This window comes from Eurypyga helias, unplaced genomic scaffold (assembly GCF_000690775.1).
Source record: "Eurypyga helias isolate BGI_N326 unplaced genomic scaffold, ASM69077v1 scaffold12382, whole genome shotgun sequence".
Taxonomy (NCBI): domain Eukaryota; kingdom Metazoa; phylum Chordata; class Aves; order Eurypygiformes; family Eurypygidae; genus Eurypyga; species Eurypyga helias.
In genome coordinates, this window is record NW_010237877.1 from 75,804 (window position 1) to 100,799 (window position 24,996).

Genomic DNA, 24,996 nt, shown 5'->3' on the forward strand with positions numbered 1-24,996 from the left:
CATACATCTGACATCTCTTCTCATTTTTTAATAGAAAAGCAGGAAGAAATATTCATGCATTAATACATGCTAATATATCTTCTTCTGCTATCATTCTCGGTTACTTTTTGTTCATTTCCCAATACTGTACAATGAAACTCAACACTCTTATGACCCTCCAATGACAAAAAAAGGACTGGGGGCAGTTTGTCTCTGAGTAGACTGCATCTGACATCTCTTCTCATTTTTTAATAGAAAAGCAGGAAGAAATATTCATGCATTAATACATGCTAATATATCTTCTTCTGCTATCATTCTCGGTTACTTTTTGTTCATTTCCCAATACTGTACAATGAAACTCAACACTCTTATGACCCTCCAATGACAAAAAAAGGACTGGGGGCAGTTTGTCTCTGAGTAGACTGCATCTTTGTGTACCTCGCTGTTTAAAGACAACCCAGGAATACCTCATGTGGAGTACTGTGACCCAGTTTTTTCTTACTAGTGTCTACTAGCATCAGTTTTTACTAATTTATGTTCATTAGTTTCACTTAGTACATTCTGTGAAGCAACACTGTGGCCATCAACTGGCTGCAACATGATGTTTTTAATTGTTACGGAGATGTTTCGACATAAATGGGTTCAATAAAAGATCTCTTACATGTGAATAATGGCCCTTAATCAGTAGGAACACTTTTATGAGAAAAAGAGAAAAGGTTGGAAATATTCATGTCTACAGGTAGCCTCCAAAATATCTTCCAGGTTTGCTCAGTGAAATTCAAAGAGAACACAATCCTTGAACTCTAACTGCTCAAGAAACACAGTAAAAATTATGGGGCTTAACATGATCTGAAACCCGTATAGTTGTATTTTGTTGGGTGTCCCACTCATACAATCTCTTTTAACTTCCAAATAAAACAACAGTTGAATACAAAGTCAATTAGAAATTGCTTTGAAGCACTTAAGGGAGTGTCAAGAAAAAAAGACTTTGAAATAAAAATATCCTAAAGATAATTTAAAAATTGTTCTACCTTGGAAAGAAAGTAATAAAAGCCAAGAACCTAAAATACAGCTGGAGGTGCCATTGTAAAGAACTAGAAGATGTGAACAGATGAAACGTCCCTAGGAAACTTCAAAGCATCTTGGGTCATGTCTCACACAGATGTATGGGGAAGTTGTACCATTTATCTGTAACCTAGGAACGGTTTTGTGCATCACTCTCAATCAATCAGGATTTCAATAAATCATGTTAGAACTCCCCACTTTCTTCTACTTGGAGGTAAAAAATAAAGCACCTTAAAATATTAACAAAAAATAAAGAAGAAAACAGAAAAGCACCTTGTGAAATGGTACCAGAGATAGGCGCATTGGTGTCACTCTGACGAGTGAGTAACATCACAGCAGTTAACTGCTCACTGTTTGCTGCCTTCTACAATTGTCTACAACAACTTCTGCAAGGGAACAAACTGTTAATCTGAAAGTCTTTTCATTACCTGTAGCTCTGGAATAACAGTTCCTCTTTCGGGACAGGACCCTCCAAACGCTGTCAAGGGTGAAGGGAGTACAATCGGATTTGGGCTGATAAAACTACTGATATCACAAGATGGTGTGTCCGACTCTGTTCTCTGCATTACAACTTTGTCCACGATGATAAATCTATTCCAAGGCAACCAAAGTGTCCTTTTTTCAGATATGAAAGGAGATCTGTCAAAAACTAGAGTGACAGAGATGCCTCCAACAGCCACTAGGTCAAAACTGGAAAAGAGAAAACAAGATGCTTTGGGATTTTTATTTTTTATCATCATATTACCACGATTTTCAATGCATTAAAAGCAAAAACGTTATATTGTGCATTACAGCCCTTACTTTACTAAGTGAAATCATTCAAGTACGCCTTCCTGGCATCACCTTGGTATTCATGAAGAAACTTTACCTCTCCAGGCTCTCTCCCTGTATGCATCAATAGCAAGGCCCAGTACTTCACTGTTACTTGGCCTATCTCCCCTCTATTTATCAACTAGAATTGATACCAAGGAGCCATTTGTATCAAGAGTGTGGAACCAGTTACTTTGGTTTATATTAAGAAATTCTTAGCTCAGGAAAGAGATGCTACTCATAATCTGTGCAGGTACAGCATGCAGAACAAGAAGCCTTAAGGCGTGTTAGGCTTTTTCTCTGTTAACATATCCTTTCCTCTTTTTCTAAAAGTAGCAGGAGGAGAAGGTTGTGCACACTGTGCAGGAGACCCCTCTGTGCAGGATATGAAATTTTTGGGAAAGATACCGATTAATTGCACTGAGAACTGAATCAGCTCTTGTACATAAGGCAGGTGATCCTCTGGGAGCTACTGTGAAGAACCTTTGGCATATCTGGGCTGCAAAACAGTGGGACATAGAAGGCACGATACATAGAGCCTCAATTTTCTGAGTTTCTGACATCCATAGTCAGGCAACATAAGGTAATATGTAAATAGATACTTCACTCTGTGTATTATTGAATGCATCTATTATGGAGGCTTTTGATGGTAACAAACTGTGATAAGAAGTCAGACTTAATTATGCATATCTCATCATATTTCCCAAATGACACCGATTACATTCACAGTGAAATACAGGTAGCAGATTTTAATGCAACAACTTTATCCAGGCTAGCATAAAGAGGAAACAATAATTACTAACTTACAGTAGTGTGATTTGAAAGTCAATAAACTAAGGTAAAATAAATATGCACGCTCCTTACTTTTATAAATTGACAAAGCCAAACAAAAGAATATAATTGTGGACATAGTGGAATATTACACCCTTTTCCTGTTGCAAGACAGCTTCTAATTTCTTGTCATTCACCACATAGCCAAGAAAAATGAAGTCTTAAACTGCCCTTAACAGCTTAATTCAAGTTCAGGAGCAAATCATGACCCTATTGCAAATAGATGGCCAACCCTGGAGTGCAATATAGAATGTGTAGGAACTTCGCCTCTCTTTGAGAACAGAACTCAGCCCAAGGCTGGAGAAGAGAGGGAAGCCAGCACTGTTCAGGACTGGTTGTGGAGCAATGCAATCATTTTGGCTGTAGAAAGAGTCTGTCCTCACTTTTACTAGTGTGGCTGAGGCGATCAACTAAAGGAGTTAACTTCGAATTTATTTGAATTGAATCTGTGGTAGATTCACAGTTAACAACGGGGCGGGGAAGGAAACCAGTGAATCCTCTGGAAAACCTGACTAATGAAAATATTCAAATGTCAAGAAGGTGCTGTTACAGCAATACTGTCACATTTTCACTCCAGGTGTCTGAATGCCACTGTTATCTTGTGCTGTTCAGATTTGTTCTTTTCTTTCTTCTTTGGTCTCTTTACCACAGAAAGCTCTAACTGAATGTGCTCTCAGAGCAGAGGGCCAGATGCCATCTCAGTCCTCACTGTGAACAGTGATGTCTGTGGAGATTTTTGTACATGAATAGAAGGTGGGAGCTGGCCCTAAATATGCAAACTTAAACCAGTGAAAAACCATACATGAAAGTCTGACCTTCCATCTTGTCGACTGATGGTGTATCCATACTCATTGTGGTGCAGAAAACTGACGTTCACTCCAACCAAGGGCGTTCCATCTACTGCTACCACCTGGCCTCGAATGACACACGCCCGCCTGTAATAAAAAGAGTAGAAGGTAATGTTAGCCGCATCAGGATGGTGAGAAGGGCATGGATTTCAGAAACTGCACTACTGTCCCAGACAGACAGAACTACTCTGCTATCACTGTGGCTGTTGATTTTGAATGAAAATTCAAACAAGTCCAAAAGACTGACTTGGAAAACTATTATCTCATGAAAACGACACACAGACTCTCCCACGAATCACCGGTGTACTGAGAATATATTTCCATTTCCGGCTATATTTCAGGGTACCATTTGTTCTGCCACTGAATAGCACTGCAAAGGTTTCACTGATAGCGTGATTTAGCTTGCTGCAGCTCCAGGGGGTGATGATTTGTGCAAGGGGAGAATGAAACCTCATTCTCTGCTGCTAAGAATAGGGCATCGCTGTCTATTAGAACCAGGCTGAACTAATGCGATAAGGCAGCAGTGAGACACATGGTCTTCAACAAACTTCAGCAAGTTATATAGGTAAATTCAGAGGGCACCTAATCAAGCATAACATACATTTTTTCTGAATCCCCATCACATGTTATGCCCTTTCGAATTCCCTCTGTGATGTGCTGGACTTGCACCCACCTTCCAGCCTAAAAATCCTCCCATTCCAGTAAAGAGGTTGGAATATGGCAGCACAGCAGAACGCATTAAAGTCAACAGACAGGAAAGTGCAGTCATTACTAAGTGGGTCTAATCGGAGGCTAACAGGATCACAGAATCATAGAAAATGAGAGCTGAAAGGAAATACAAGACTCCATCTTGTCCATTCCTTTGCCTCAGGTGAGATCTACTATACCTACATTACCGCAGACAGATGCTTGTCTAACTCTATAACCTCACCGAGCAACCCATTCCAGTGCTTCTGTACGAGTGCTCTACTCATGGTAAGTTTTTCCAGCTGTCTAATTTTAAACTCCTGCTGCTTGTTAAGACCATTGCTTTCACCCTGGTCACAGAAGAAATTACCCTCTTTTTCTTAGTTTTGGCCTTTTACACATTTGAAGACCGAAACGTAAAGGAGACAAGTCTCATCAAGGACGAGGAACAAGATATAAAATACCCTAACGGTGCAGATAAGAACCCAGTGGGATTTTCTAAGCTACATTCCACTGGAACACCTTTTGGTATTTTGCCCCGTGCTGTCAGGTACGCTACATTAGCATTCCTCCACCAGCTGAACACACCTAGTACATGGCACCTATATATGGATCTATATATGAATTAAAAAAAAAATATCCCTTGAGAGATGAACTGATCATGATCCACTGAAATCATGTGCACAAATTGGAAACCACAAATTTCTGAAAATTCTGACTTGTTTCATAATATCCCATTCTACAACACCACCCCACAGGACACTAATTTATTACTATGAAATCACCAAACCCGTTCACTATGACATGGGAAAATGCAACTGGTAAAAATTAACCCCTTTGTGAGTACGCCGTTCACCACAGTTGCTAAGATGAACTCTATGCTCTCGGGACAGGAACATGTCGATTTTCAGCAAAGATGTGGATAAATCCCAGGGGAATGGGAGAGGCTGCATTTCTGCCAGTATGCAAACCAGTTCTGATTTACCACCTTTTCATTTTTCTACATTAACTAAATTGGTTGTAGCCCTATTTGTGGGCAAAACCTGTTGCTCTGCCGAAGGCAATCAACCTCTTGGGTGTCTCTACAGACTCACTCAACCTAACAGCCAGGTACAATTACTCTTTGATTTGTTAGAGCCAAAAATACTGGTTTCTATTGTTTTCTCGTATTTCTAACATCAGAAGACGTGTCTCTCCTTTTCTATTCCCTTTATTAGCGCACGCCATATATTTATAACACATTGGTGTGAGAGAGACCCCTATGAGGTACCATTATTCAGTACATTATTCTCGTACTCCTGTTTGTTCATTCCACATTTCAGCAGACTTGTCTCCTGACTCTACTCTGTCCTCATATTTTATCAAGCACACAGATTTGTGTGATAACAACTCATCAAAGTCTTCATTATTTCATACATAGCCCTTCTTTGCTCTACTCCTTCACTTTACTTCTCATTATTCATAAATAATATTAAGAGACTTATCTTTCAACTTTCTTGCTCCTTTTTTATTCATCATATTTTACAAGCCACACACATTTACAGCATGTGATAAAGACTCATAAACCTCATTATTCTACATTTATCTGTATCAAACTGTCTTCGCAATCTTTTAGATTTTAAATGTTCTAAGCCTGCCTCTGTGTTACTACATTTGTCCTCATTATTTACTGTCTTTTTATTACCTACTCTAAGTTGAAGAGCCTTCTACTCTCTGGCCTCCTCTTGAATTACCAACACCTACTAAATCTCTGACTAAGCGCTTGATCAGGATGTTTTAATTTTTGCATTTACTGCAGGTATGAAAGCATTTCTCAGTTACTTTATGACCAGCACTAATCTCAAAGGCTCGGGGAAGTAACAAACAACCCTCAGTTTGCAGCAGGTTCTCCCTCCTTCCCCAGTGCCCTGACAGCTCCCACAGCAGACCACCATGCCCGGAGGCATGCTGCCACGCAGGTTCCCTGAAGCTTTGCTGCTTGCAGAAGACCTCACTTAATTCCTTTCCTTACCAGAGCTTTCAGGGCATGTTCCCTGCAGTGATGTCACTTCACGCTTCCTTGCTTCAACATTCACCCTCTTTCCAGATGAGCTGTGGACCTTGCTACCACTCACTGCTGTTCTTAATTTTAACAGAGAAACCTCAGAAGATCATTACGCCTCCTCGATGTGCCGTATGTCCCTCCTCTATTCCCAGCCTCCAAGATTTATACTACACACACGACTGCTGTTCTTTCTCCTGGGGAATAACCACTCATGCTACCTGTCCAACAGTCACCTACTTGCAATGATTGCATAATCTTGGACCAAGGCTGTCCAAGTTGTTTTAACTTGAAAGTAAGTGCAAAAAATGTCTTTTCTAATTTGGAGGAGCTGGGCAGGAACATGGCCCTGATAAGCTGCCTCAGTGTTTTCAAAGGCATTAAAAATGTTTCTAGTCCCCTGGCAAGCTGTACTAAATCTGCAACTCCAGAGGGAGCAGTTGGCTTTTTGAGAGAAAGCAGAGATTCCCAGGAGTTGCAGGTGGCCTAAAAGAAGTAAGATTTCTCTGTCAGTGCTTCATGGGTCATTCCATGTGTAACTGAGGATCTCAGCCCCGCAGGTCTCAGCTCTCTGCTGTCAGGCAGTTTGTTTGACATCTCTAATTTAAAATATAAATAGAAGTTTAAAAGTCTAGATGCATTCTTCCCTTACTTGTAAAGCATTTTATTATTCCACCACCATTCTGCCTTGCTCTACTACTACTACTTATCTGCTATTTTGTTGCCTTTGTTTTGTGTGTTAAGTTGCCAATATTCTCTGAGCACCTCAGGCTGTGGCATTAAGCTCAGATGTGGAACTCTGTCAAGAAACTTGCGAATCTGCAAGTGTCTCATTACCAGAAGATGTCATTTACTGTATTACGTTTCTGATTAAAATCTTCAGTCAGAGAAATTAAGCTAAAGGCTAGTAAGGTACATTCATTTCTTCCTACTGACAATGTTGCTGTAAGCAGCCTTTGAAGGGTAATTAATTCAGTACCATACACTGGACCCTTTTTGTAGGCAATTTGCAGCGAGTCGTATAGCTTGCCAGCAGCACGCATTACAAATATTCGGCAAAGAAACAAGCTAAAAACCTCCCCGAGAACAGAAGTTGATAAAAACATTTTAATCTGCTACACCTTGCTACATGCAGTAGCTCAAACCCATTCCTGATGCAAGCAAGTGCATTTCCATTTATTCAGAATGCGCCTAATCTGCCTTTCAGCATGTCACAGTTTAAGTTGGGAGTTTGTAAAAACCTGGTACAAAAGACATAACTTTGACATAATAAAAAGCAAAATATGTTTTGAAAAAATTTAGCTCCTTCACATTAATTTTGGTGTAGTATTCAGCCATGGCTCAACACAGCACCCTGACTGCACTGTAGAAGCCAAATGTGAGAGAGTTACATCTAATGTAAAGTTTAAGATGCAAATGCAAAAGGATATATGTCCCAGCACTTGCCAGAACGACTAATTTTAGTATTTCAGATGATGCTGAAAAATGTCAGGATATGGCAGAGACAAAATATTTTCAGCCTGAACGACAGAGATAATCTTCACCATTTTTGATAGCTTTCCCAAATCTATTCAACATCGCTTTGGCTTTATCCACAGTGAGATTCATGCAAACATCATCTATGTGGAAGTTGCACTGACCTATGGTAGAGTGAAACACTGCACAATGTTGTTTGAAACAGAAGACTGAAAACATTGGATAGATGTTTCTTCCTTAATCCTCCTAATGGTCTCAGAGACTTCTTACAAAGGAGATGAAAAAGCCAAACAGGGCTTTGAAAAATTTGAGCACCAGTGGGAATGGATGACAGTGCTCTGAAATAAATGAATGCCACTATTTCATCCAATCCTCCCAAAATTTCTTGTTGAACCACCAACGCTACAAGATGGCATTGCAGGCAGCCATGACTTAGTATCATCTGCCTGGACACGACCTTTACAGCAATAGCCAAAAGGAGATTAAAACCCCCCAAGCACTCTTTGGTCTGTACCAGATAGGCAGGATCACAGACTTCTGATTTTTGTACTGTAGTAACAGTTGCCTTCCTATATTGTTTTCTGAGTAATCTTAATTCCCACGAGAAGAACAGACACTAGATGACAGTCAGATTGACAATGTCAGAGGAAGATTGCTGAAGGGAGGCAGCACAGCTAAGCTGCTGCCTCCGCCTGAGATCTGTCATCCTTGAGGAAAATTCTGGCAGTTTTTAATAATATTTGACTTATGGATGAGCAATTTTTCAACAGCCTGGAAGACTTGAGGATCAAGCAAAGTGTGGACCCATGAGCACTTCGGGGTGCCAGGCATACTGCAGATTACTGCTGACAAAACCCACGGGACATGGCATAGTGCAAGTCTCCAGGCACTACCCTGATTGCAAAGATAGAGACAGCCTCATCTGAACCCCAATGTTCTGCTCACCAAACTAACTAGTGATTACTTTACAGTGGGAAGAAGTGCTATCTGGGGTGTGAACAATGCACCAATGCAAGTACAAGTCGAATTCCTCAGTGGTATAAAGTATCGAGTCACGCTGAGGGTGGGCTGCTGCTCACACCCGAGCCTTTGCCGCTCTTCGTTCTTCAAAGGCATGGCATATATCAGGGTAAAGAAATGAAATACTATACTCAGAAAAAGCTTTTAAATCCAAGTTAAATCCCATCAACGATAGCTTTAAAAGATCAGTTCCTTATATCTATAAAAGCACATTGATGGGATTATGTGCAATCTGGCTGCTAACATTTGCAGCGTCACCGAACACTGTACAGCTAACTTGAGTGCTCACCTCCTCTCTGAGAACACCTCACTGCGAGGCATTTTGATGAGGAAAATCGTTCACTGGTGAGTTCTGGTTTAAACTGCCTGCAGCCTGCCACAAGGCCCTTGCTCCAGGTGTGATGACTCTGCTCCGCAGCAAGAGACCCACCTTTGGCAGGTGGGTACTTTCCATGGAGTTCATTTTCATGCCCTATTGTTCTACATATTTATAACATCCTGTTACATTATTAATGGTGATTAAATGTTTAGCTATTTCAGATCAATAAAGACTCTGTTTACATATTTACTTTATTAAATATTAATAAGTTACAAAGAGAAAGTGCACTGAATTTGTGCGCAGCTATTGAATGAAGACAAGGTTGTAACCTAAGTGCTATGTACTGTACTGTGAAAATAAAAACATTCTCATGCCCTTATTACTGGAACATGGTTTATCTAATGTATAGGCCTCGTTGACAGGGTAATAGTTAGGTGATGTGGATGATTTGTAGATCTCTTTGTCAGCATGTAAGTTATAGCTTCCCAGGTGAACTACAGCATAAAAACTTATGTGCCCCTATATTTCAAATGTTCGAGAAAATATGTGTTACCAGGTTTTCTGAGCAAGTAAGTGCCCTTTTCCTACTGCATAGTCTTTTCCTGTTAAAGGGCAAGCCAATCTCACAAACAGAGATCCCCCTATTGCTCACATGACAGCCTGAGTGACCCACAGCACGGAATGGTAAACTCCACACTGGTCTATCAGCAGGTAGTAAAACCAGAAAAGTTTGTTAAATAGGTAGCTGGATTATATGTAAGTGACACACGTTAAATTTATGACACTGTAAATACCAAACAAATTCTATCAGGCAGGAAGGTGAGTGAATACGGCGCATACAAAATCAACTTGTCCTTCTGCTTCCTGCTATTTCATGTATCTACGGCACAAAGGGCTGAACTTCCCCCCTCCTTGTTTTGTATGTATGTGGTAGCTTACCTTCCACAACAGTCTTGTTAATAAGAGTAGTAGAGTTTGTTGCTGTGACACTTTTATGAACTAGGGAGGTAGTAACGAGAATCTGGTAAACAAGATCCTCAGCTGCAAACGTTTGCTATCCTTTTAAGTACCGTCTGATCCCCAGTGAAGGACGTTCAGCTGTGCCGTATCATCGCTTTGTCCTGGTGAAACAATCTCATTGCACTTCTCTATATTCAGAGAAGTCTTTTGTCTAAAAGAAAACTCACCTGCTCTCAAATGAGACATCTCCTGGGATGACATGAGTGCTTTCCTTCCCAATAAGGAATCTGATTCGATCATAAAAGAGCCGTGGAGGGTGCTGAGAGAAGGGCGGTTGGCTGTGCTGAATAAGGTCAAGGGGATCAGGCGAACCCTGGCAGAGAGGACTTGCGTAACAATTGCTTTGCTGACAACAGTCTGGGTCTACACAGTCTGTCAAGCCATCTAAAATGGAGAGAATGGAAAGTTCAGGAAATTGAGTGATTCCGAGAATAAAGCACCGTGTTTACTGTTGGAGAGCACAGGAGATACTTAATCAATAGGAAGGCATGCTGATTATGACACATTCAAATTCAATAAAGCATTAATGTACATGCTTAGTCCAGGAGGGGCATTTCTCTCTCATCATTAACGCTGTATCACCTCATAAAATCCCCACACAACAATGAGAAAATAGAACCCACAAGCTAAGTGAATAAACAGAGAAGAGCAGGACGGTCTTCACTGCGGAACAGGCAGAGAAGAAAATCGTACACAGTACTTGTTAGTCCGACGGGTGCGTGATCCACACCGTGCACCCCGATATCTCTAACAGTCCTTCATTGTCACTACTGTCTGCACACACGGGTGAAGAATACACACTTGCTAACCAGGCTGCAGTGATGACACCTGTTACCTCTCATAAGCACCCTCACTACAGTACTAAAAAAAGGTACTTGTTACAGTTGTCTGACTTCTATTTTTAGCCCTACAATAGTTTTATTATTAGTGTTTTAGAATGTTCACTGTTCATTTATTGGCTGCAATACTAGAACAGTCCAAAAAGGGCAGAATCACAACGATGCTCCTTTTGTAGTTGTTGACGTACAAATGCACACCCTGATGCAGGCTCTATCCCAGGGACCTGACAGATACAGTCTTCTCCATGGATGTTTGCACCAGGAAAGCAAATCTGGAAAGTGAAAATAAACCTTTCCTCCTCCCTCCATTTTCAAGTACGAAAAATAGGATAAATAATATATTTTTTTACCCAAAATTCTACATTTCTTCAAGGACAAACGTGCAACAACATTTGTGGATGAAATTCATTTACTTAAATGTCCAAAGCTCATGATGAAAAGAGAAGCACTGAAGTGCATCTAAATTAAGCACCTAGATAAAACTTAAATTTGGCCTATCGGCATTTAGTTGCTTCTATCAGCAACTTAGACATCCAAATTACCTAAATTACATACTCAACCAGAAACAGAATTAATAAGTTACGGTAAAATGTGCAACATCCATATTATGACTTAGCAGTTGCTAACTTGCTGGGGTTGACAAGCACACTAATGCACATATAGCAAGATTAAGGCATTGTATCCTTCACCAAAGACATCTCTCTGTATTTTTCACAAGGTCAGTTGGAAAAAAATGTGGAGTCATCATACCACTGTATGGATTTCCCCTGTGTTACAATCGGAATGCTATAGGATCAACATACCGTCAGATATTTTCGCTTCATGCTTGGACATTTCATGCTCTGTTCGTACCAACGCTTCGGTGCCTATAAAACCGTGCCTCCTCGGGGCAAACCGCACTATCAGGGAAGCTGCTGTAGTTTTGTCATTGACTTTAATGGGTGTGAGACCAACCCCCAGCCAGCTCTGCTCTTTCCTCAATAGAGCACACTGCACCGTGAGAATGCTCGGTAAATAACAGCATAAAATATTCACTTTGAAAAGAAAGCAAAAGCCCTTCTACAGAACAAACAGGTATAATGAAATGGGCTTTCCTGGAATCTAAAAATCCTTGCCTGACCTTGAGCAAGGTAATTGCTTGGCTAAGCAAAAAATGATAACAAATCTATCCTACTGCAGCTGGGAAATCAGATAGAGCAGACTAGTTTTTGCGATCATGAGCCAGGGACAACTGTAGATAGCTAGCAACAACAACCCCGGACCCTCGGATCCAGCAAAGCTGGTACAGACACAGTCAGTGCATGCTTTAAGTTCTTTCCACATTCCCTGAGCCCTGGAGACAACGGCCATGTGCCAGCAGTGGGAGAACAGCTTCACAGGGCAATGTTGAGCTTATTGACTTGGAGCGTAGCAATCACGCTGTAATCAGGAAAGCCTAAAAAGCTAGTGAAATCCACCTGGAAATCAGAAAGCTGAAACAATAAAGAGCATCCAGTCTAAACAAAACCACAGGGGAAGCGGATGGAGGAGGTAATGGTATGAACCAGAGGGAGATTCATTGTTTTCCGAAGAAAAAAATACAAGCATTTTTTGGGTTGAAACCTAGAGACCAGGCTTGGAACTGCAAGGAAAAAATATCTCCTCTTACTGTTTCCACTTTTTTGCTCAAGGAATGAAACTCTCCATATTCTTAATAAGTGAACTGAAAAGCAGCAAATTATTAGTAGATTCTCCAGGACAGAAAATATGAAAGAATTCTGCTAGATTTGCAAAGGTGATGAAGAAATTGAATCCCTTGCTTTTGCTTGATACCGGTGAAGATCCCTGCAGAGGGCATTTGACGTGGTTAGGCGTAGCCATCCAGGGCTGGTCTCTGCCGATGGAATGGTAATGGCAGAGACAAGTCTTGTTCAAGGAGTTAAGGTACCTTCTGGAAGGTACTAATTTCCACAAGCGGATTGCTGTCTACCTGGGAAACTTGACAAACATTGCTCTGGCAGAATAAGCACTAATCAGAAAAAAGGCACACTTATTTCAGAATAACAGTATCCATGGGAAAGCTATTTTGGAGTAATTTATTCCACAGTAGCTATTCTGATTAATTTTTTTTCCTTGTCAACAAGCCATTAGATGTGGGAACTGAGCTGACCCAATTCTCTCATTTATGTAAGAAATAAAAGTGAAAATTCATACAAGTATTAGAATACGAAGATTTGCTTAGAAAAGAAATAGCTATAAAAATAACAATTAAATACTTTGCTTTTTCTAATAGAATCCACATTCTTCTGTGCTTTGGTCAACAGCTTACATGCCTGGCAACAAATAGTGTGCATTCATGCTGCACACAAAAAGAAACCAAGTCAAGGGAAAGCAGTTTTCCATCTTCCAATCAGATTCAATTTTCATGTTTTCTTTGCAGTTTACTTGTCAGCAAAGTGACTCTCATAAACTCTTCCAGGTTCTGCTAATGGAGTTATTTTGGTATGAATTTACTCGCAGCTGTTTTCTCCAGGCTCTCGGGGTGGGTTTCCCATTAGTCAGGTGTGAAGTCCCTGAAGCATATCTGAGTAACTGGTGGTGAGAATGGTATTTGTCCTAACAGCACCATCAATTTACACCACATATTTGGCTCAGGCCTAACTCAGGCCACTGGCTGTATGTATTTAAGAATTATTAACGACAATTTTCCAAATAATGCAACTTCTAGCTTTTTTCCAAACAAACAAAATATAGTAAAGAAATCAACTTGGATAAAACTAAAAGAATATTTATCACACTTTGTGCTGAAGTAAAAAGATAAAATGCCTATGTCAGGGCACATAGAGAACTCTTAAGCCAAATAAAAAATTTGTTCCACTTTCAAGACTTTAAGATCATTCACGACTTTGATTTTAACTTAGACCATTTAAAAAAAAAAAAAAAACAACTCAAAAAACCAATAAACCAAATCCAAATCCCAAGAATCACAAGTTACATATGGAGGCAGTTTATGTCAATGCAAACCATATTAGTAAGTGCATGTGAAGATAATATTTTCAACAAGCCAATCCTATTTGAAATTAAATTTTTAAACCGGGAGAATGATCCAGAAAAAAATTTTAAAAATCTCCTTTATAAATCATAACATCAAACTCATTCACCTGAAAACACTACAAATACATGATTCAATTCTCAGCCAATGGTCACAGTTTTTGTTAAGTTTTCATATCAAGAACCAACTATTTAAAAAAAATAAATCATTGGTTAAGAAAAAGCAGGATTTCTTTTAAATCTCAGGAGACAAAAGTCATGAGTATGAACAAACTACTACAAACAGCAGAAACTGTAATTCATACGGCGGGGAGCCCGTATACGTAAGTTTTTACTGTCAATTGCCACAAAGTGCATCTCAGCTTTAGTGCAGACAAAAATCTATTACTGAGGTGTGAATGATTTTGGTTTGCTATTAGTATTATATAAAAGGCAGTCAGGCCCCTTCACAGTGCTCTACAGATTATATAATAACGTGATTCACATTTTGATGAGTCTGAGATAATGGTTTCACATGTGCCAGGTACCTTGTTTTGTATGCAAGGGATAAGGATGAACTGGGATTTTTTTGGTTTTTAAGTAAATTAGTTAACATATTTTTAATATTATTGCTAAAATAGAATTCACAAATATCAACTTGAGGATCAAAAGCACTTCATAACACTCTTAAAAAATTTAAAGAACCTCAAAGAAAAGGCAGAGCATGTCAGAACAAGTTGCTCTGTTTTCAGTCACACCACTCCTCTCTGCATTGATGTAATTCACAGAGTTAGGACAAGGTTTCCCCATTTCCTTGCTGGGGAAGGGATGATATTAATATATTTATTGTGCCAGGAGTTTGTGTCAATGGAATCACACAATGTGTGCCATCAAGCAAGATATATCTTTTTGCTTACACATTTATATATACACATATTTCTTATTTAATATGATGGAAAGAATGCCACAAGTGTGATGAAAATACCTCCTCAGCAATCTCCTGCAGTTGTGGAAGGCTCAGTTTGTGCCAGGGAACAGCACGTTCTCTAAAGTACACGTTATGCAGCAACCTCTCTTCACCTTCTGCAGCCAGACAGGTTGGCAATGGAGCTATGGGCCCACCTCCCCACTGGTTCCTTTCCACCTCCTTACCACGACTGGGTAAATGCTGTACCGTGATGGCATTTCATACCTGAGCTTTCCACACGCTGCGTAATATCTACATTAAATCCTCAATAAAATAAAATAATGGTTGGAAAAGAAAAGTGCATTTTGTCAGCTACAAGATAATAGGAAGAACATGGAACAAGTCATGTATTTCAGGCCTGGTATGAACAGCTCTATGACATCTACTTTTCAAATCCTTTTCTAGCCTTCTCATCTACCCTTGAATTACTTGCAATCCATGACTGCAAATATGGGAATATCACAATAACTCATGGTGAGGAAAACGGACCTGCATTCACCATTAGTACACCTTGACCAGATAGTGAAACACCGGAGGACACAGAAGAGGTACGGGGTGAGGCCACTGCTAAGGGGAGCAAACGAGTGGTTCTAATTTCAGCAGTGGTGGCTTCCCCAGTGCAGCAAGCAGTAACTTTCACAGCAGCTTTTCTATTAAACCACTGAGACGCTTTACTACCTGGCTATGAAAACGACAAATTCAGACTCTACCTCCCATGTTACTGGGTTGGTTATTCTAATACACCATGCACTATCCTCAGGTTCTGGCAAGCAAAATAAACAGCAATAATACTTAAAATTGCTATTCTTCTGCTTTAAAGTTCATTAAAAGAGCAGAGTTCTCACCTTCAAGCTTTCATTGCACATGAGAAGACATGACTAATGCTAGCTACAATAGGTTTGGAGTTTTATGGGTAACACCAAACCCAGAACACTTCAAGTGGTGCATGTGCTCACATGGTGCATGCATATACAGGTATGCAGGCATACTCAGAAACACACACCCCAATAAATATAGCTGCTCAGTCACATAACAATCAAGCCCATTCCTAAGCAACATACTATACTCAGTATAAGGAGCTAATTTTCAGTTCTGCAGAGCAACCCTGATGTGTGTGTAAGTGCCCTCCTGCTCCCTCTGTGCTGATCCTGCTGAGCACCAGCCAGCAATGCAGCTGTGAGCAGATAGTCACAGAAAGTAAAAAAAAAAAACAATGGGCTTTAAGTTTCTCCTTGCAGCAAACTGATGTTGTTCTCTGAACTCCTTATGCAGGACAACCTACAAAACTCAGCATCATGACTAAACACTTGAAGGATTTGAGCTTTTCCGTACGCTCGCGTGATCAACTGTTCGATACTACTATTGCTTGTGGAAAAAAAATGAAAATCCATAGGAATCTTCAACTGACATTTGTTTGCTTTCTTTTACAGATTTCAAATAAGCATTAAACAATGCCTGTGATGACTAGTTTCACCACAGGCTCAATTAAGTCCAATTAGGGTTGCCAGGAATCTAAGCAAACTGACTCAAAGAGTAACTTCAGAAGCGTCTCGGCGGCATTAACCATCACGAGTTTATAGTGCTTGGTCGCATGCACCAATCCAAGCTGCTGCTCAAATTTTGTCAGTAATATAAGCATGGAGCAGACGGTCAGACTGTTAACTGGGAACACCAGTGTTTGTATAAGGACACTGGAAACCCAGCAGTGTGCCTGTGGAAAGGCTGATGAGTGTTTTATCCAGTGGGTACTAGTGGTCTTTGGACTTCCACGTATTGGAGAATTCAAATATATCAGGGTATGATTTTCAGAAACTGTAAGTATCCCCAGGGAGCCCTCGCTGCTCAGCAACAATGAAAACCATTCCCATCAGTATTATTTATATTGTGTAATAATAGCATATTACTTATATATGGACTCAATATCTCTATGATGGATAGGTTATTAAAATGCCAATGGATGGGTCAGAAATACATCAATATTTTAGCAGCACTCGTTATCAACCCAAGGCTATGCTGAGTCATATATTTTCTTGTGCTTGGAAAAGCTTGGATAAAGCTACAATAACTGTCTGAAGTGACTGAAGGGATATTTGGAAGAGAATTCAAGGCTTGTATTAAATAGCATTTTCCTTAAAAACAAACAGTCAAGATTGATTCGTGAAAGAAAAAAGAAACTGATGAAAAGAGATTCAGGCAAATTTAAGGGAGAGATCTGTATCAAAGAAATTAATGGGAGTGACAGGCTGCAACTTTCAGCTTAAGACGAAGACTTGCACGTGCAGGAGCAATGTAAATATATGTCGGAATAGCAGGTAAATTGTGGCTTGGCAGGGCGGGGGGTGATCCGTGAGCTGGTGCCAAGCACCCTGCGGTTCCCAGCCCTGCGGCAGCGTGCTCTGCCTGCACACGGGCACTCGCCTGCACGGAACTCTGTAGGGTGTTCAAGCCATCTCCCGGAGCTACTGAAGCTTCCAAATTAGTCTAAAGCAGTGGCAGGACGAGAGAAAAATGACCTGCTTAGATGAGCTGAATGGTCATCTTAGAAACTGAAAATGAAATCGTGTCAGTCATGACAATGAAAGGAGGAAAATAAGAAATGGGGAGTAACGGGATGCTGAGGGAAGCCAGGGCGAGGGAAAAGCCCCACTGCAAAGGACATCTGCTGGACTTCCTGGCATTATTTAATGGACATCAAACTGCTAACAGACTGCAGATGCACTCCACAAGAGCAAGTGCAAACCATGCCGTCGTGCATCTGTTATAATGCTAAGACCTTTCCAATGATATTTGTAGTGATATTTGAACAGGTAAACATGCCCTTAAGTCTGCAAGTAGGAAAAAGCTAACTGAGAGTTATGAGATGGAATGGGAAAGGCAGTTACAGTACAGCCAGGGTGTAAGTACAGCATATACTAATGGGGCTCTAAGAGAAATAGGGTTCTCCCTGCTCAGGAAAGCATCTCTGCATGCGTTTAACCTTACCACCACGGATAACTGCACTGATGGGGAACCTGGTGCTTCAGTGTCTGCAGAACTAGGATGCCTGGGAATATGCTTGTGGCTTATCTTTATACTAATATACCAGTCCTTAAAAAATGAATTCAAGACTTCCTCCCTCCCAAAGATTTTGAGCTGTTACTGTAGACTAAATAATAACACTAAATTCCTCATGCCAAAAAATGACATTATTTGGACATTATTCCTACAGTTGGAACTAGTAAACTACTTCATTTTCTAACACGTTTTTTCTACCATGTATTTGAATGTATTTTTATATAGCAAAGTCTCAGTTTTGTACTAGTGTAACACTGGCATAACTCCAATGACTTTAAAGGAATTTTTCTAATCATGTCCTACAAACTTCATATATAAAGAGAAGTGGTTTTAATATGTAGATATAATTTTCTTTTCTTATATAAATTTGACTGTGAAGGAAACTTAATTACATTTAGCCCATCTGTAGTAGTCAGATTAATTAAATATTTCTCTCTGCACTTATCTCTAATTGTGATGTCAACAGAGCTGTCCTAGTCCATGTTATGTTACCATTAAAAAGGAAAAAGAAAATTACTTTTAAAACCTGCAGTGAAATGATGTTAAGTGTCTACCTTAAACTGACAAATTCAAGGAGATTTAGAGTTAAAACTGCCAACTCTATCAATAACTCACCATTATTGCAGGAAATAAAGCACCCAAAATCACAATACAGCAGAGTTTATACAGAGCCAGTTCATAGAGTGTATCAGAAAATACTTTACATACATTACAGGATAAACAGGGTTTTTGTGGATAGATTTAAGAGTGAGTCAGTGGCTCGGGCAGCGGGGGAGAGCACCAGACAGATGGGAGAGCAGGCGGGGGGCAGATGTCAGCTGTGGGACCCTGTGTGACAGGGATACGCACTGGCGCAGACGAGCAGAGTGGGCAGAGAGACGGTTCTCAGGTCTTGGAAATAAGGTGGAAAGGGAAGGGTAGGAGAGGAATAAAGTGATTTTGAATGGGGTTCAGAAATGCGGAAGCCTTTGCCAAAGGACAGCATGGTCTCAGAGCCCACAGAATACAAAATCAGAAGGTCTCAAAATATATCTGTAAATGAGGGATCATCACTGAGTCAGAATGTTTCTATTGAGGTCCCACAGTGACCTCAGTTCTTGGCCCGAAATCAAGCTTAATTTATCAATGACTTAGAATAAAATAGACAATCATTATACAAATATTTCACACTACAGTGGGGTATGAGATCTCACCCGAGACACTGAGATGGTCTGTGTGACACAGTAATATAATATATATTTCAATACATCTCAGTATTCAGTCTAAGGAGAAAAACCTGTAACCATGCTTGGGGCAGATGCATTCACAGGCTGAATGAGAAAGCTGCACAGCTCCGAGTATGGAGTCAAGCACACTGTAAAGGATGGTACTAAGTAAAGGGGAGAAATGCAATAGTCCTTCTTGACTGTCCAGTAAATGAGTATTCCTAAAATAAACAGGAAAATATATTAATTCTGAGAACAATCAGTGAGAAATGTCGTGGCTTTTCTCCCACTGGTAGGTCTGAAATAGATTCTGTATGTTTTTCTTGACAGAAATGCACTAGCTCATGTATTAGAATGAACAGGAAAGGAGGCAAAGACTAACTTATGAAACAACCGTGTTTATCCCAGCAAACCCAACACTTACACAGCCTTAGAATGAATCAAGGCTGCAGAGGTTAAAGGTAGGGAGCACAGAGTGCCAAACATCCTGGTTCAACTGGTGGAAAAGCACAAATGATTATTTTTGGCACAGTGCTCTGTTTATGGTACTTTCAAAAATGACTTCTGCATACTTTATACAGTAGCTTGTTCAACAATGACTCAAATGTAGGTCCAGATAACTGCAAGAATTGTACTGTGCCTCAGCAGAAACACTAAGGAAGAGATTAATGCTAAAAAAGCATCTCTAAATGCATGCTTTATGCTTGCAAATGTATTAATTTAGTATTAACATAAGACTAAGCTCTGGATGCATTTTGACAGGCACAGAGCTTTTTTCATTTGGGCATCCTTTGGCTGTCTTGCCTGAAACAGATGAGAGAGTTATCTTGAACCTGAGGCAGAGTGGAAAGGAGATGGAAGAAATTACTTGTTACACTTATTTTCTTTTTTAAAAAAAAAAAAAAAAAATTCAAGGCCTGGGATGACAGGTACAGCACATAGGTAATTGCTACCTTGAATAACATCTAGCAGAAGGGTCTGTTCTCCTACAGATGAAGTCAGTGGAACAACTGTCGAGAGCACACAAACATTGACATTCTGTGATACAAAGGAAAATGTACACCAAAGCTATAGATTCAAATGACAGTCAAGGATGTCACAAATAAACAAAGATACTCGTATTATGGAACATACCTCCATCATTGTCTAGGTTATCTCCACACACCATTTCCATGACAACGTTACATCCTGAGCCACTCCAGCCCACTTGACAAACACAGTGCCATCCATTCTGATCAAGAGTGCACCTCCCATTTCCATAACAGAGACCTGGGCAGCCATCTAGCAAAGAAAATGTAAAACAGAAGCCTTCATGGAGGAGTTTTCTTCTCCTCCTTTACAGATGTAATTATTCTTTAACATTCTTTCATACAGTATTACACTTGCTGTCTTCAGATAATGCCAGCTCCCATGCAAGCCATTTCTATTTTTGGCCAAATTTGGAAAAACCCCCATCCTGGTCCCTCTCTTTGCTTGCCTAAAAGTAATTTCTTAGTGAGGAATGAGAATTTTCTGGTGTGTAACATTTTGGGTGCAGGAAAAAAAGTGAGTGAACTCATAAGAAGTTATTTAACAGTCTGCTGTGTCCATCTCTTTCTCTACTTATTGAAAAGTTGTAGATCACGAAGGAAGATATACACATAATCAATGTTTATGTCAAAGATATACATGGAAAATATTCTTTAAATGACAAACTGGAACTTGTGGACATAATCCTACACGTTGCAGGGAGTGGAGATGACCTTTTTATTCTGTTCATAAATACTCAGCTGACTGAGAAAAAGCCAGTTTGATTTATGCTACAATACAACTCCTTCCACAGAAGGCAAATGAGGGACCATTTCTTTCTAACGTTCAGTTCCGATTCCTTCACATTATAGCTGGTTCAAATATGGCAAACACTTGCCCTTTAGTGGCTCCGACTCTAGATCAAAACTGGAATGACGACTAGCGTCCCCTGGATTATATATTTGTGAACTCTGACTCAATAGTAATTTGGACAATCTCAGCCACATCTTTTGCCTATAAGAGTGACAGAGGGATTGTCTCTTGGACGTGTACACTCATGTCCATCTGCTTGCATAGTTTAGTGCCAGCTCAGGCATTTGTCAAATCCTCACCATGTCACAGACGGAGCCAAAGGACAGTGGATAAAGCTCAGCAATAAGCTTAACAGCACAAGTGGCATCTCTTCTAAGAGGGTTCCTTTCTTTTCGCCAGCACAGACATACAGGACCTGAAAGCTCTTCTGTATCTGATAGTGAACATCAACCCTTATGTGTTATCAGGGATATTTTTTTTGAGGAAGAAAGATGAGACTTCAGTCTGCAGGCGTGTTTGGCAGCCCCAAGAGACAGATGCTCCAAAAGGGCTTTGGAGAAGCCGACCAGAGTCAGAAAATCTGTATCACTGGTCTGTTGGGTTGTGACTTACAGCCCAGCATGCAGCACATTTCCTGGCAACATTACACTAGCCACATCATCTGTCTCCTTCTCACCCTCAGCACAGTTTATCAATCACATCTGCAAGCAAGGAGATTGGAGTCTGACCCCCTTGCTTGGAAGAGCTGGTGATACGTGGCACCGTTTTCTCACACTGGCATTCTGGAAGTTGCTGCACTAAAATAGCATGAGGTTGGCAACCACCAGATATACTATAAAAGCCAATTATTTGCCTCTTTTGGGGAGTTGGGGGAAAGGGCAGGATGTTCTGCATAATGAGGATGTTTTTCCACTTCAATTCGCTGTCCTGCTGAGTTAATTCATTTCTTGTTTATGATTGTATTTTGCTGCTGTGTGTGGTTATCCTCTAAGACTATAAATGTAATCAAATGAATGCCTACATATTTTTATTATTAACTAATTCTGAAGAAATAAAGTAATGAATACAAATTAAACACCCAGGTCCTTCTGGAATATCGGGTAATTTGACAATTCAGCTAGCAGCAGTTTTGCAAGGGGCAATGTGCACCACTGCTCCGCACAGCATGGCGAGGACTGAGGGGCTGCTGCCAAAGTCGGGGAAGGTACTTGACGTGACCATGCAGGACCTGCGGCGAGGCACGGAAATCAAATGAACAGCACTAGACACAAAGCAACATCAGATTTAACTCCTGTATCAAATGACTGGAAGAGAACGAGAGCACATCTAGCCTAGAAACCTTTCAAAAGGGTGTATTTCTCTATCAAAAGAAACTTACTTCATGCACAAATGACAGAAAACATAAAAATTTTTCTTCTCACGGAAGACATGTTCAACACAGTTTTTGGAGCAAGTCCTCAGCTCTGTCATTACTTGGGAATGGTAAGCAAGAGCAAAAATCCGATTTGCCTAACACAGCACATCAGACGGCCACATGAAACATGCTTTCATTGCCTCAGCTTTGCAAATGAGTCGAGCACATTATTTGTTAAAAAAAAAATTTATCTGTGACTCTGTCTCTCTCTCTGTATACCTATCACCATAAACAAATGTTTTATCTATTCTGGCAGCTTAGCAGTCCAGAAGCTCAGACAGAACAGGTAACACAAAACACTATTCCCAACACTTTTGTATCTTTTCATTATTCTTTCACAACGCTGATGTGAAAAACTTACCTCGAACAGCATCTAAGTAGTGAGCTTAAAAAAGAAAAGAACAAAACTGAGATGGATTGAACTTCTGTACCCGAATGAAAATAACAGACACCATTTGCTTATGGTTTGCCACCTGTTGGTTAGACATAGAGTGTCCCCCTCTCACTGCAGTCAGATCTATTCCTGCTACTGTGATCAAAACACACTGCGTATGTGTCTGTTCTCCATTTGATGACAAGCATGCACAGGTCAGCTTGGGCCATACCCAGCAGCGCCTACAACGTGAAGAGCAGCTCCATCTTTGTAATTATTTTGAGCCTCTTCTGGATTTGCTCTAGAGTCTTTAGAAAATTAGGCAGTTCCGCTTGCACAAACCTAATTCTTGATTTAGCAATTGTAGTAAATTCTAGACCCAGTGAAAGAATTATCCTGAAACGATCAAGATAAACATTCTACTTTTTTTCAGGACAAGCATGAGAGCTTACACTGCCTACCTCTGAAAATGAGATACCCTGCTATAACAAACAATTAAAATATTTATGAATAATCTTGCTTTGAGACATTTTAGGGAGAGACACTGTTAGACTTTGCAAAAATCTGTTGTATTTCATTAAAAATATAACTATTAATTTGTATAGTAGAGTAATTTCTAAAAAGATCTGAAAGTTTTACCTTATTAGGAATATTGTTAGAAGCCAGCTATAGAAAACCCACCTCTAGTAATAAGTAAAATATGTAAAACCTCAGACACGAAGGCAAGAAATTTAATGCAAGAATTACTTAAGCTGAATAATAGCTTGATACCCTCACACCATCTATTTCTGAAATACTTTTTTCCTTCCTGACTCAAAGTTCAGGTATGAACACAACCCAAATATGCGTTAGGAATGAGATTTCTCTCTCTTGTGTGGTTTTGCATTTAAAAAAAATAAAATTCATCAATGATATTTCCTCTGAGCAGAAAGCTGCACTGAGTTGCTACTCTTTAGGCCAAGCAGAGTGCACCATCACTGCAGAAGCACCTTTTTACACTTGGCCTGATTCTGGGTCTCTGTTTTTCCACAATGACTTGAATCAGACTGATGGCTGTGGCAGATCTTTGTGTAACTGGCTAAAATTATATGTACTTTATTTCTCGAGGTAGAAAATTCCCTTACCAATGGTGCAGTGGTCCCCTTCCCATCCAGGGCTGCACTCGCACTTCCCGTCCTTGCACTGGCCGTGCTCAGCACAGTGAGAGTGGCAGGTACGCTCTTCACAGGTTGGTCCCACCCAGCCCTCTTCGCACTGGCATATCCCTCTCGAACAGACACCGTGGCTGCCACAGTCCAGGGTGCACAGCTCTGCACGGGATGACAAAAACATATGACGTGAAACAGCAGTTTCATACTGCAAATAGACTGCACCGACATTAAATTCAATCACTTCTATATAACATCACTCATCGATTGGATCAAATACGGGATTTCATCACCCAGGACAGATCTTACACAATCTGGCTGCCTGCTTCTTTAGCAGTTATTTGCAGGATCATTTGTTTGGGATGGGCACTGCAAATGATGGCTTTGAATATGGTAGGGCAATGGGTCTAAACCAGACCAACAATGACACAAGAAGTCCGTATCTTGTGACTGCTTTCAGCTGATGCCTTTAGTGACAGCATGCCCTGTCTGTTCCCAGGTCCCACCAGCCCAGCTCTGAACTCTATTATGAGCTCCAATATTGCAAGTGAGCCAAATGAAAGGACCAAGTGGCACATTACATCCATACAATCAAATCAGTCCTTGAGATATTCAGATGTTTGTTGTGATGATGAAAAGGCCTTCATTTACAGTAAGAAGCCACCAAAAAGGTAACTGAGAAAGAGCAGCAAGCACCCCACTCTGAATGCAATATACAACAGTAGATGGCTTACAGGCCATGCAGATCTGCCTAATGCTAGAATGGCTTTCAAGAATTAAAACTTTTTTTCCTTCTTGACTTCCATGACTCAACTGCTAAGAAACCAGAGGGGCTGCTTGGGGAAGACCTCCTTCATTGCACTTGGAACAATTTCTCTACGTGGCCATTGCAGAACACCGCTTATCGTGAAGTAGAACGAAAGTCCTGAATTGTTTCAATGCATCACAACATGCCAATTGCAATCCTACTGCCACTTAGACTAAAGTTGTTCTGTGAAAAGAATGGCTTCATTATAAAAAGGTTCCATGTAGTTTGAATTTATTTAGAATAATTAGTGTCAAGAGACAGA

At 40.3% G+C, this 24,996-nt stretch overlaps 1 protein-coding gene across 1 annotated transcript in view; it reads right to left on the reverse strand.

The window, feature by feature from the left end:
- TENM1 (teneurin transmembrane protein 1) overlaps nt 1–24,996 on the reverse strand; it is a gene marked incomplete at its 5' end in the record, with an annotated part of 128,682 nt that overhangs the window by 69,719 nt on the left and 33,967 nt on the right. The window contains 5 exons of the mRNA XM_010147636.1: nt 1,473–1,734; nt 3,501–3,620; nt 10,264–10,480; nt 20,305–20,451; nt 23,903–24,088. Of these exons, the coding sequence (XP_010145938.1) occupies nt 1,473–1,734; nt 3,501–3,620; nt 10,264–10,480; nt 20,305–20,451; nt 23,903–24,088 (932 nt within the window). The remainder of the gene's footprint in view (nt 1–1,472; nt 1,735–3,500; nt 3,621–10,263; nt 10,481–20,304; nt 20,452–23,902; nt 24,089–24,996) is intronic.